Here is a 14,217-nt window from a genome sequence, read left to right on the forward strand (position 1 = left end):
CTGAATTTTTAAAATTATCCAGCTATGATTACCCCCAAAAGCATGTTCGGCCACACACTGTAAATAAATCAATTTTTATTTACTGTTACCTCACCTCTCTCCTCCCCTCAAAAACATGAAGGCCAAACCTGTCCGTCCGTTTTCTTTCTAAAGCATTCCAGACATGCCCAACTGGATTCAGGTCTGCAGATCTGGCGCCGACCATTCCATTCAAAGATTTTCCTTACCTTGAAGGAATTTTCCAATATATACTTCTGAAAACGCCTCACATAGAGTCATATCTTTGAGCAGTGAAGGTTCCTAAAAGTTTGGAGATCGGCGTGACAGTTCATTATGATACCACCCCAGGTTATCTGATCTCCACGGAGTAGGACACTCCGTCTGAGGGACGAAGTGTGTCCTACTTTCTTCCAAATGAGAGAAATAATCAGCTTCAAAACTAGATCTTGATTCATTAAGTTAAGAGAACACTGATTTTGGATTGAGAGATGGTGTGTTCTGCATAAAATCAGTCAGATTCTTCTTTGGGGTGATATGAAAGGAACAAAAACAGCTTAGAGATCACCGAGGAAGCGAAGAAGTCAAATATAACTCTTTTCTGACTTTGAACGTGTCTTTAAGAATCTCTTTTGTCTTGTGATGCTGTACCTTTAAATTGCTGTTCTTGAAACATTTTAAGGTTCTGGCCACCATAATTGCCCTGCTGTCATTGCGCAGCCATCGACCGAATCGAACCTTCCAATCCATTACGTTACACTCTACAGAAACAAAAGCACCATTTAAATTAGAAACGAGTGCTGCTATTGCAATGGGCCCTTTCATAGCCAGACTGATTTGAACGTTCCTGAGGTGAAAATATGATTCTAATATCATATTCAGATTTAAAATGTTAAATTCAACAAGGAGATATAAAAAAAACATGGTTAGTAATTTAGCTTCTGAACACCATTGCGTTAAAAGAGATGGTCAAAATTGGGAATGAGAACAGCATGGAACTACATAGAAAAGTCAAATTAAAGACAGTCTTATATATACATCTGCAAAAATAGAACATCATAAATAAATTAATTTTATAGTTTAAAATAAAGGACATTACAACTACATATATGGGAGTAATAGAATTATATCATATACTGTCACCTGACGTGTGGTGGTGCAGTTACTAGAGTGCGCGTTTATGTACTACGTATATTTGCATCAACACAGGACAGGTTGTTCCGGAAGTAAAGTTAAGCAATAGAATAAATTAGTAAATTGCTATGTTAATATAGATCGATTTTAAGGTTTTCTTTTATTGGTGATATTTTGAAAAATGAACAGTTATTATAATTGTAGATTTGCTAAGTTGGTATTAGAATTTTTAATTAATAATATAAAAACGAAATAAGAATTATTACAAAATCATATTCAATGGCACGTCAGAGACATTTGTTAAAATGGAAAACGTCAATAAAAATGCCTGTGCGAATGAATCAGTCCCATGTCTAATGACAGCACGATATTCATATGAAACACAAAAGATAATAATCAAAACAAAGTGATATTTGCGCAGCAAAAGCTGAAAAGCAAGCTGCCTGCAAATTGTGAAATTTTAAAATCAAATTTCACAATTTGCAGGCACAGGATGATCAAATATACATACAGGTTTTGAAAGCGTTGTAAGATGCATTTCTCTCATTTTTCTTGAAAATAATGAATGACTGAAACTATATTAAAAAAACCAAGTGTAAACAACGGCAGGGTATTACCATTTTCTGGCATTTAATACCCAGCTTCTAAATCAAAATCTTTTCAAGCGTGAAAGTTATTCTGATACAGTGAATACAGCGAATGTTGTTCTGATACCCGAGTAACTGTGCCTATTTTTATTTCAAAAGTTACACGCGTTACACGCACTACGTGCTAAAAGAATATCGTTTTATTTTTTTATGACACTATAAAGCTCATAATTATATCTAATGTTCTTGTCACGATAATTATATGAAACTTCCAATTGGTATCATTATTATTTTATAAAAATAATCATTTCTACGATTCTGCCAATGATCTCTAAGAATGATTTAAATGGTTAAAATTTTGGAAAATACATACAAAACTTTTCATGTACCAGTTGAATCTATTTATAACGCAGTTTTCGTGGTACATAATATACAAAAAATAGAGCTTTGTACACATGCTTTGTGTGAGATCAATATTTTTGATATTACGAATAAATAGATTAAGGGTGCAAAATTGTAGATAGTTTGAGTATTTTATGTGCAGATTATCAAGAGTTAATCGATAAAAAGGAGTAATAAGAAAATTTATTAACTGATACGATAATTACTGAAATTCAAAACATGAAAACATTTACAAAATGAAGCACTGGTCCTGAAATAGAGTTCTCTATATGGAGTGAGTAAAAAATATATCGATTCTACTAACAGTCGAACTTTATGTAGTCAAAACTAAAATACACAAGATGGAAAACAAAAGAATTCTTAATTAAATGAATGGAATTATGCGTGACGAATAATCTGAATTTGCATTTCAAAGCCTCTTCTCTATGAAATTTAAGTTTGGCTAGTAGTGCTAACAAGACAGCAGGAGTTCGCCCTATGCTTCATCTCTATTAAATAAGAAGCGTGAAAAAAAAAAAAAACCTTTGAGAATTGACTTTGTATCTTGAAATTGCGGCATCGTAGCGAGTTGACTTGTTGCAATGTGTTCGGCGACTCATCTAGAAACATGTATTACCATTTTATCTGCAGTCAGACTGAATTAACACGATGCTTTTTGTGTTTGGTCCCATTTTAAAATGAGCGATTTTATTGAGCAGCGAATCTGCATCGAATTGTGTTTAAAATTAGCGGAAAGCGTACGAGAAACCCACCAAATGTTAAAATTAACTTTCGGAGAAAATACTATGTGAAATTCAAAGACTTTTCAGTGGGTCTCAAAGTTTAAAGATGTCTGCTTGTTACTTCGAAGATCACCTTCCACTAAGACTGTCTGCAACTTTAAAAACCAACAATTCAATCAGTCGTTAGTGATCTGATCAGGAATGATTGACGTTTAACTGTCCACGAAGCTGTTAGTGAAACTGATATTTCTTACAGAACATGCCAATCAAATTCAATACAAGATTTGTGAATGCGGCCGTCGCATCCTCACTGATGATTGCAGAACGCAGCTGAACTAGACTGTTTTTTTCCATCATTATTGGAGACGAATCGTGGGTATATGGTTATGATCCGGAAAAAACAAAACAGCCCAGTACTCTTAATGCTTCCACAAATTGCAGTTGGAATAGGTACAGTGTCAAGAAGACCACTTTGAAGAAGGTCCACCCGAGCAGCCGGTATAAATTTCAGCATTTCCCAAATATTAGTTCACTTAACTTTTTCAGAAAAAAGTAGTCTCGACTAGATAACTGTTCTGAATTCAAGCTATGTTTTGCAGTTTTATTCTTAATTCAATATTTTTCAAAACTTTTCAGAAACCGAGTTTTTCTATCAGCAGAAGCTGCGAAAGAAATCAAGTTTGTTACAATTCCTTGAAATATTTAAAATTTCATGAATAAATAGATATATGAAGAATTTTGGAGGTTCTTAGTTTGTTTCCATGTATTTTTAAATTTAAAATTTTCTGTTTATTTTCATTTCAATGCTAACAATAACTCGAAGTCTTGGGCCGATCTGTCCACGCAGGCTAACTGCAACACGCAACTATTTCAAAGTATCATGCAACTATAGCACTAAATAATTAATCATTAAGCAGGAAGGAATTGAAAACGGGAAGAAATAAATACCTACACAGCCAACGATTCAGTTTGTATCCCATAGTTAAACCACCACTTAATTGTCTGCACACTTTCTCCTTCCGCTCCTTTCAAAATGTTAAACCTCTATAACCCGCTTTCAGAGAAAACTAGAGATCATTTGAAAACCCCAGAGACTAAAAATCGATAACTCATTTAACTTTAACGACACCTACTGGGAATGTTACCAGATATTCCAGAAGACAACTGGTTAGTTTCCCCTTGGTATCAATATTTCACTGTGGAGCCACGTAGAAAATGTTCGTTTTCAGATATTAGGGTCAAACTTCCAATACAGAGAGAGCGAGATCTCAGTTGATGAAATGGAACATACTTCTGAAAACTGGAAAGAGTCCAAAAAAGATGTTTCTCATATGTGGAATGCAGCAATATTTGCAGAAAACTCCGTAAAAGAAGTAAGGCATGTTTCCTCGTTGAAGAGTTCATAAGAAAGGCCAACAATAGCAACTCAACGTTTCCGATATACCATTATAACATATATGATAGGCAATATTTTAAGATATGAAAATATTAAATATAAGACTGAATACTTATTAAAGAATTTTATTTTAAGTGTGCAATTTCAAGGATCTCAGTTTAACGTATAACGGAAATAACGAACAGCGTCCACAAACCAGATTTTTCATCGTATGAGACGAAGTGACATAACTGCCGCACTTTGACGGGATTTACCTTCACATTTAAAATGTTTTTACAACAGAGCACAGTGCCAGCGAACCAGAATTTCCTCACCATCACTTTTAATCAGCTGCCGAGCTTGTGAAATATCAATAGGAAGTTATCTGAAGCTCTAGAAAGGGTATTCGAGAATTTTTGACACCCTGAATAGGCTTTTTCCCATTTTCCAACGTATCCCCCTATAAAAGCAATGTTTTCCTGTACTGTAAAGGGCCGGAGTAATGGAGTTAGCAATATTTACCATATCAGAATACAGGCATTCATATTGAACAACGAAAAGTTCCCCCTATAACAATGCACCTCAATACATCATATTAATAAATCAAATTATATTTAATGTTTATAATAAATTTTCTATAGAAAACCGATTTGTTAATGAAACGCTGAATATCAAAAATTTGGAGGGCATTACAGCCTAGTCGACTTAAGTACTCACAAAGCCAGAGTAGGAGTAAATTGCTTTAACAAAGCTAAACAAACTGTTCAGATTGTCCAAGGATTGATTACAACACGTTGTATGCGTAGTTACCAGTAATTCGAGAGTAGGACCCAAATGCTTAATAAGCATCAATCTGTTGGTAGCTGAAAAATGATACCTTATTCAGCGTGCCATGGACAGGTCTTTGGGGCCGAAGTTTAGGAATGATAAAAGAAAGAGCAACAAGATTGGCTAATGATATGTTATTACCATAACAGATGCCTGTTATGCAAGTTGTAAACTCTAGAAACTAGACGCTTGCAGTACCATACCAAAAGCATTAGGACACCATGTTTTGAAAAAGTAAGAGTAATAATGAACGAATTACACCATTTACTCCGTGGAATACTTTGGACCAGTTGTTTACTTAACGATTCACTGCTCCATGGGACCTCTTTCTACTGTAAAGCAACCGCTTGCACCTAATATCTGGAGTTCATTGATGCAATGTTAGAACTATGTGCAGCAGCTCAGTCGCGAAAATCGATGCTGTTCAATTTTAGGTCTTACTGCCTGTATAAGTGTATGTTCAGGAGCAATTTTCGTGTTATTCAGGCAGAAAATACTCCTAACTCCCTGTGATTAAGTCTCTTGGAAACATTGTCAACCAATTCTACTTGTTTTTGATATCTTGCCATTGTTTGCATGCTTTTAAACATTTCCTCGTTCGCACTGTCCACTAAATTTGAAGGCGGGGTCCTAATTCTTTTAGTAGGGTAATATATGTAGGTTAGTTGATCAAGGTGTTTAAGACTTTAAAAAGTTTGAGCAAGTTAAACAACTTTTTTTACTCTTTTTTCAGAGGAAACAGAATTAAAATAAAAACGGATGACTGCAGAAGAGGATTTTTTTGTTGCACGTGTCAAGGCTAAATAAAAACATTGAATTTTAAGCGCAGAAGAAATACGTCCAGTAAAATAAAATTTATGGAAGAAAGTTAGGGAAAAAAAATTGCGGTTTCCGATAAGTTCTAAGACAGTGACGTTATGCTACCAGAGTGTTCTTCGCCCGATCGATAAAATCATTTTCGTGGTTCTATTGATTAATAATTAATAAGCAATTCAACGATGATCGATTAATAGTAGAAAAAGAAAGAACGCTTTCTCATAAACTTACCTCTACTAGTCCCTGAAGTACTCTTACGAAAATAACCATTCCGGCATTGATTGTCGCCGATCCTGGAATTAGCATGTTGAGGAACGCTGAAATGGCTATTGCCGTCCCAAATATCCTGCATAAAATAAGCGGAATGTACTTTCCATGCCAATACATGTTCTTTCTCTACAGTAATAGTTAATAATACATGTTATTTCTGTAGATAGCCATTCCTCGGACCACTTTGAGGAAAGACTACGCTATAAAGAATACATTTTTAAACTCAGTTAAAAGCTACTTTCTCTAGCTACTTATTACTACGACCATTCTCGGGAAACGTTACTGGAAAGTTCATTTGAAATTCTTAAAAGAAATGCGTGAAACATTTCTTTTGCTGGCAGAGTGAAAACGTTATGCATGATAAACACGTGATTAGCAAACATAGTTTGATGTTACTCCAAAAGTTGAAAGTCGACATTTTTTCCCTTCTTTTTTGCAAAAAGGTTTTTTCCTTGTGAGAAAGAGTATGTAACGTACCTCTACGCAAGTATCTCTTTAAATATACATTTAATATCGCAAAAACTACAAGTAAAACCTTCTCTCTTCTTAAAATAGCACACGGGGACTCTGAAATGGACCATACAGAAATTTTCGGGCCTGACTGTTAACACAGAAAAAACGTGAACACCAAATACAAGTCGCTTCTGATTTTTTTTTAAACGTATCGTAACTGGAGATGAAACGTGGCTTTGAGTGTATATAAAGTTTCCTTCTCATATCCCTACGAATGTAACGATACATAATGAATTTTATTTCGTTTGAGGTCTTCAACTGCAGTAGACATTCCAAATCACTTAATCACCTGTTAAGAGGTCTGATCGTTTGTGACCATCGTTTCTGGTAACTTTATAATGATATGATAAAGGGATATCGGAGCAGGAAGAGGTACAGCACAGAAACATGCATCTATATTTAGTTTTACTGATATTACTTAAAAGAGATTGGGTCTAGTTTACTCTTCAATGGACGTACAGCAGAAGTACTTCCTAAAAAACGTTTTTGGCTGTACCACTGATATGTATTTTTACAGCTAGGTAGAGTACACTTTAGTGGTATTTCCTTTCTCAACGTATGCCAATTATGTAATGCGTTCTGCATTACTTTGCTACGCGATTTTTGGAATGATGTGTTCAAAAGAACGCGGATTTGCATCAAATTCTGTTTCAAGTTTGTTAACGCAACAGTGTCTTCATGAGAAATCCATATGCTTTGGATAACGCTCCTATACCAAAGTCCAAACAGGTGATGCATTTGATGAAGATCTCCTTACCATTTTACTCTCCGGATCTCGTTCTTTTTATTTCTAAAGATAAAGAACTGAAATCTACCTGAATTCCACTCCATCAGCAAAGAAACCCAGAGGAACCAGATTTAACGATGTCTTAAAGATTAAGTAACAATTGCTAGCAATAATCGCATGTCCATAAAAAAAAATTACGGATATTGGTTTTGGGATCGTTCGATTTCGATCCCGAAACCAAACAACTGTAGTCCAGATGGAAAACTTCTTCCCCCACACAAAAAAGGAGGCAAGTGCGCAACACAAGAAAACCCATATTATTAGCATTTTTGATTATGAAGGTGTTACCTACTAGGAAGATGCTCCGGAAGGCCAAACAATCGATAAAGAGTTTTATGTTGAAATTGTAAGGCGCCTTAGTCTGAGATGTGGTTCAAAGAAAAATACCCGAAAGTAAAACTCCAAAGACTAGCTGCTTACCACCCATAGAATTCTCACTACTTGTAGAGTTTTCGGCTAAATACAAAATCGTTCATGAAATCCTCATGTTTATCAGATATGGCTTCACATGACTTTTTCCGTTTCCTAGGCTGAAAATAACTGAAAGAACGTCGATTTGATGACATACAAACAAATAAACTGTGAACGGAAGGAGCTGATTTACCAAGATCATCAATACACGAGTTAGAAGAAATGGGAGGATGCTAGAAGGTCAGCTTTAATCTTTAGCTGAGGTGACAATAGAATCATCCGGTTTTGAAAGAGTTGAGAATAAAGATGGGCCAAAGCTGCTCCCAATACTTTTGGCAAGAACCACGTTGCCCGACTACCATTAGACAAGAAGCAAGTTTTATATTTTTAGCCTATTCAAAATCTAGTTTGGACTGATTAATAATTGCTTAATTGAGCTTTGGTGGAGGCAGAAAATGAACTTTGGTGGAGAAAATGAACCTTGAGATTTGGATGCAAGCCAATTGTGATATGCAGCATTCTTATCTTTGAACAGCCTTAGCACATTTATTGGAAAACCAAGGTTTAGATAAAGGACGAGAGGTTGGCCGCGAAGGGCAATATTGCAATGTATCGAATTGTAATATTATCACATTATTATTATTGCAATAAAGATTTCTTATTTTAAGGTGGAATGTGGAATAAAAGATTTCATCCTTACAAGAATAATTTCACGGACATGATCTGGGCAAATGTTGACATTAGAATGTTTGAAACAGTAATCCGGCCAAGGAAAAGAAATCATGCAGATCATCCCATTTTGCATTCTTGTAATGCCAAATAACACAAGGTTGGGAATGACCACGAGAGAAAGGCTCCATTGGAGAAGAGCCCATTACTAAGTTGAGATCTGAGGACCATTCACATCAACCGTGTACTTAGAAGGGTTGTTTGTTAGAAAAAGATCAAGAGTGTTGGCTGGGTGGTTAGGATCGTCTTTTGTTCTGGTATATAAATGAACAATTTGTGCGAGGTCATTAATAATTGTAAAAGCCTCAGCATCTCGACCAGCTGCGTCTTTGTAACTGGAAAACAGAAGCCATCTGGAGTTGTGAACAATTAAAATCACCAAGGAAAATTACTCACTGTTAGGAAATTTGAAATCGAAAAGGTGAAGTTTCAAAGAGTTCCAGGTGATTAGTGCAGTTAGGAGAACGACAGAGGCAACAGATGAATTTAACAGAATGGAGCAGAGAGATTTTAAGCTAGAGAAGATCGAAAATTAGATTCTGTTCTTTGGTGACCTAAAAGTAGATTCCAGACATTTCTGAATTAAAAAGGGCTACAGTCTGACAGGTTGTGTAGATAAAGAGTGCATCACCTGAAATGTTGGTGTTTCCTGATTCAGTACTTTTGTCCGTAGTCTCGGATTTTAAAGTTTCCTGATACGACTTGAATCATATTCTGTGAGAGAGATCAAGTCTCGAACCTGCAGGCTCTAATGACGGATGTATCAGTCTCCATAACAGCTCTTTTAGCTCTGAGGGAGTGATTCTACTACCCAGGTTTCCAGTCCCACAGCGTGAAAGTAGGAGCGGTGTCACCAGTTAACAAGCAGGTAAAAATAATGACAGTATGTTGTAAGGGAATACAGTGGTAGGTTACGAGAGGGATTACCAGTACAGTGCGAGCGAGACGAACAGCGAAATATAAGCGAGGTAGAGGTACGTCACCTGCAGGAAATGCAGTAACGTTGCAAGCGAGAAGCAAATGCAAATTTTTCTATAAAAGACGCAGGATTTCACAAGAAATGCTTGATCCCTAGACTTAGTACTGGGACCATTGATTTGGTTACGTAAATCACATCCACTTGTCATTCAGCTTTTCCAATTGTACAGTAAAAGATGTGTTCCGAATATTTGTATCATTTAAGTATTCTCATAATAAAAGAAAACAAATATTTCAAAATATTCAATTTCTGCTCATCCACTTTCTTTTTTATTGTTATTATTGAATGCCTTCTTTTCTCATGCACACAATGCCGAAGTTTCATTATATGTTTACTTCCTGCATCTTAATCCTCAAGCAACATTTTTATTAATTTTTGTTCTCTTTCTTACTGCTATATTTTTTCTGCAGAACTGCTGCACTTTCCCCTTGTTTTTCGATGTGGGGATTTTAATTATTAATGTAAATCTTCTTAGCTGAAATCTTCTTCAAAAGATTTACTTAAAAATATTTAATAATATGTACACAGCACTTACATATTTCAACGTATGACACAAAAAGATTAAAACATAGTTTAGAACTACACTGAGTGGACACTTTATTGGGCACACCAATCCTTTTCCTTAAGTAATTGTACACACGTTTGTACTATGCGATATAACGAATGTAGGCAGATTGGTAGGGACGATGTATGTGTACAATTCAGTGCGAGATTGGGCATGGCAAAAAATTTTGAATGACTTGGAATGTCGAATGATAGTCTGCGCCAGACAAACCGCTATGAATATCTCGGCATTTGAAACTAGGAAATGAAGGCACGTGAAAATCCCAAAAGGGCGGTTGGGATTTTTCTTACGGTTGCGTCTTAAGTATATCAAGACTGGTCCAATACTAAATTACATCCAGCCAATGGCAATCCGAAACAGGTTATAAACCTCTCTTTTATGCGAGAGACTGTTGGAGGCTGATAAGACTTGTGCAAGGTCGCAGAAAGACTACACTTTCTGCGACCTTGCACAATTTAAATAAAAATCCACTAGAAGTAATCAAAGCACATTTCAAATCGCACAACTAGTCATATCTTGTCACGAATGGCTATCGCAGCCGACGACCAATCCGTGTCCCACTCCTGTCAGCAAAGAAAAAAAGATGCGATTACAGTGAGTTAAAAAAACCAACACTGGTGAGCGGAAGATTAATCATTGTTGGTTGATGAAATGACCAGAATATGGAGAAAACAAATATGAGCCCATGGTCCCATCTTGCCAAGTGTCAACAATGTAGGTTGATAATGGCAGTCTAACGAGTTAAGGAGTGTTTGTTGGTGCATATTGGGCCCCTTGATAGCAGTGGAGCATCATTTGGATGCCACAAGTTACCTAAAAACAATTTGCAAACAATTGAAACCATCCAATTGGAAACAACTTCGGGAAGCAAACGAGACAACAGACTAACGCACTCAGGATGCGTCGAACACGCATCCTGCGGTGCGCGTTCGACACCTCATTGAATCCATGATACGATGAATACGGCTGATATAAGGGTTGAAAGGCAACCTATGACTATTAGATAAGTGTACTTAATAAAGTGGCCACAGTGTGTGTATATATATATATATATATACACTGTACATATTATTGATTTCACATGGCCATATCTGTATTTAAAAATAACATGAACAGTATGAAATGACTTACCTGTTGGCAGGATATTTGGCTGCCAAGAATCCACCCGGGATCTGAGTGACGATGTAACCCCAGAAGAAGGAGGCATCTACAACTCCGATAATTTCTGGAGTCCAGTCAAATTCTGGATCCTGAGAAAGTACGAAAGTAATAAGTAGGCTAGACGAAAAATATCGAATATAAGTAATCAGCAGAAACTATTGAACTTGTTTCTTTAATTTGTTGTTTTATTCAAAAAAAAATTTCATTTTATTTGTCTTGATAATGCAGGTTGAAGTCCATTATCTAGACAAAAACTGATGGATTCAAACGAAGCTTGGACACCCTTCAGTACAATGTGTCGTAACTTTTTTTATCTAAAAATCGCAACCCATTCTGTATATAGGAACCGAGCCACAGAGGCAAACAGCCAATGTATCATGGACAGAATGCCAACAGCAGGCGATATTTATTACTTCCAAAGGATCTTAGGAATTTTTAGGGCTCGTGCATCCAAGCCATCTCTGCAGGTAGCTACCACGTTAACACTATCTTAATGTGTTAAGACCTAAAAACGCCAGAGTACTCTAGCTACAGTGGAATACCCGGTCAGCCTCCCCGTGGCATGGTGTGGTAACGTCGGGTCCCACTAGGGGCTCGGCGGCTAATAGACCGGAGGAACAAAGGGCACAACACAATATACAGCACATGACCCCCACACACTTCAAATCTCTGGCCCCGATACAATGTACACCTGCGGAGATGGGAGAAATCCCAGGAGCCGTTAGACACTAACATACCTTATACCGTATCTTAATGTGTCAATTTAGATTAAGATTTTCCTCTCTCGATTACAATGAAGAAAAATCCAGCCACAGCAAGAAATATTCCATCGATGATAGCCCCTATAATCGGTTCGATGATAGGGGCTATCGAATTCTAATACGAATTGTCCAAAGAAATAGGATTCAGAACATACAATTCGGACCTCTCGTCTTTTGGATTACATGGAAAAGCTACTTACAGTGGTGTAGTGAGTGCTGACCAACGACTAAATGAGGTATGGCACGACAAATGAAGATTCCAGCTTTCCTCTATGACGGCAAGATCTGAAAGTTTGAATCCAGCCTTTGTTACTTCAACGGTTAAAAACCGTAGCAAATCATCCATTCTCTGGGAGGCAATTCGCAGTATTGCATCGTAGCGGTCGTGTACTTTTGAAAATCATACCTGCGACTCTTAACTTTCAGCACACCATGGTAGCAGTTTATCCCAAATCCACTCTAAAAGGGTAGTCCACAATGTCTGCTTGCATTCTCACGATTGCGGGACTGTTAGGAACTCTGCGTATATCCTATGTGCAAATTCTCAAACAGCTAAGCTTAGTATAATGGACGTGACCACCAGGTGAGAACCAAAGTAAGCAAGAGCAGAGTTGCGTCGTCCGTGTAATACAGAGCAGTGGTCGACTCTGTGTATCATTAGGTGATAGATGACTCACATTATTTGAAATATTACTATTTTGCTTATTGGAGGCTTTAAGTGGTTAAGACCAAAATTAGTATCCAAAATTAGTATCTAGCTCTGGTAATTCCCATCTCTTCTATCATGTATCATAGGTGATATCTTTTGAGGTTTTCGATTATGATGAGAATTGACATCCCTTACATTCTTAGGGTACCTTTCTAAAAAGGGTTCGCAAACGGATTATGGACAGTTTACCCTACCGAACCTATTGGTAACTCTAGGAGGAATCGGCTCAGCTGGTGTATAATAACGCCGCCTCTACCCTGCCATCTAGAGACCGAAGGAAGTCGGAGTAGTGTGCATGCGGGAAGGGGGGGTGTGCAGAGGCGCTTCCTAGGACACGTAATGTCAAGAAGCTGAATATATTCTTACCGTGTGTATTCGTATCTAAAACTTTCCTAAATACGTACATATCCCTCCACAACTTTCATTTCACCCCAACATATGAATAGCCAAACAAACACGCCTACGAAAGGATCTAAGCTTCCCACAAATAATTCATTTTACAAATATACGTGTTCCCGGTTCAAATCTCAATGATGTTCAATTCCATCTACAGTCTGCCATCACTCACTTTTATTTATAGAATCTCAATTATCGGATGACTCAACCACCGTTCATTTCATCAGTTGCTCTGATTATCGGCTCAACAGGTGTATTTCAGCTCTAATTCTTGTCAGAGGTTCTTTCCTGAAATCAACACTTTATGATCTACTCGGGCTTAAAATCTCTTTATCCAACTATGCAAATCGCTCAGAATGTTTTGCTATTCTCTGAAAGTTGACTTTCTACAAACTAATTTTCCTAATAGAAAAGTAATTTTTCTTTGTAGGGATGCTGAGGCTTTTGCTATATTTTTATTTATCGACAACTTTTCCAAGTACATAGTTAATATTATTGGTACTCGAGGCACCTCAGATCACAACTTGGTGATAGTTTGGTCGCCCAGTGAAGTCATTTTCATCCTTCTGCAGATGGTCATTGCCAGAATAGGAAATGAGATGAGCCGCGTGATTTCTACTCATATTCCTCTTTTCCTTGGTTGAACACTTTTAAATCTTGTAGAGATGAAATCCTTTATTCCATTCTAAACTCTTGTCCTTTATATCTACACCTTGGTGTATGCATGTGTTAAGTCTCAAAGCAACTAAGGCTATGAGGTGAGAGTATATTGTGTCTGCAAACTGCTTGTATTCTATGTATTCAATTCGCTTGTTTCTTGGACGAATAACTCAAACTTCAAAGAGAAAACATAATGTGGACCTTGCTTGAGACTAATTAACAGAGCTATGCTGTGAAAAAAACCCATAAAAATTTAGAGCGTCATTAACAGGATTCGAACTAGGATATTATCCACTGTAGGGAAGACTGATTACATCAAATGTGCTACAGGGAGGGCTCTGCATTTACGAGTAGTTTCCAATAAATGGTAAATCGTCTCCTAAACACGCTGCATTCAACGCCTCCCTTGGTCTTC

At 36.9% G+C, this 14,217-nt stretch overlaps 1 protein-coding gene across 1 annotated transcript in view; it reads right to left on the bottom strand.

The window, feature by feature from the left end:
- The window catches only part of LOC150077417 (vesicular glutamate transporter 1-like), a 260,722-nt gene that overhangs the window by 65,713 nt on the left and 180,792 nt on the right, over nt 1–14,217 (bottom strand). The window contains exons 4-5 of the mRNA XM_090385981.1: nt 11,247–11,365; nt 6,093–6,207 (exon numbers count right to left, since the gene is read on the bottom strand). Coding sequence (XP_090242107.1) covers nt 6,093–6,207; nt 11,247–11,365 — 234 coding nt within the window. The remainder of the gene's footprint in view (nt 1–6,092; nt 6,208–11,246; nt 11,366–14,217) is intronic.

The sequence above is a fragment of the Mastigoproctus giganteus genome, chromosome 12, assembly GCF_048544385.1.
Source record: "Mastigoproctus giganteus isolate SK-2022 chromosome 12, ASM4854438v1, whole genome shotgun sequence".
Lineage (NCBI taxonomy): Eukaryota > Metazoa > Arthropoda > Arachnida > Uropygi > Thelyphonidae > Mastigoproctus > Mastigoproctus giganteus.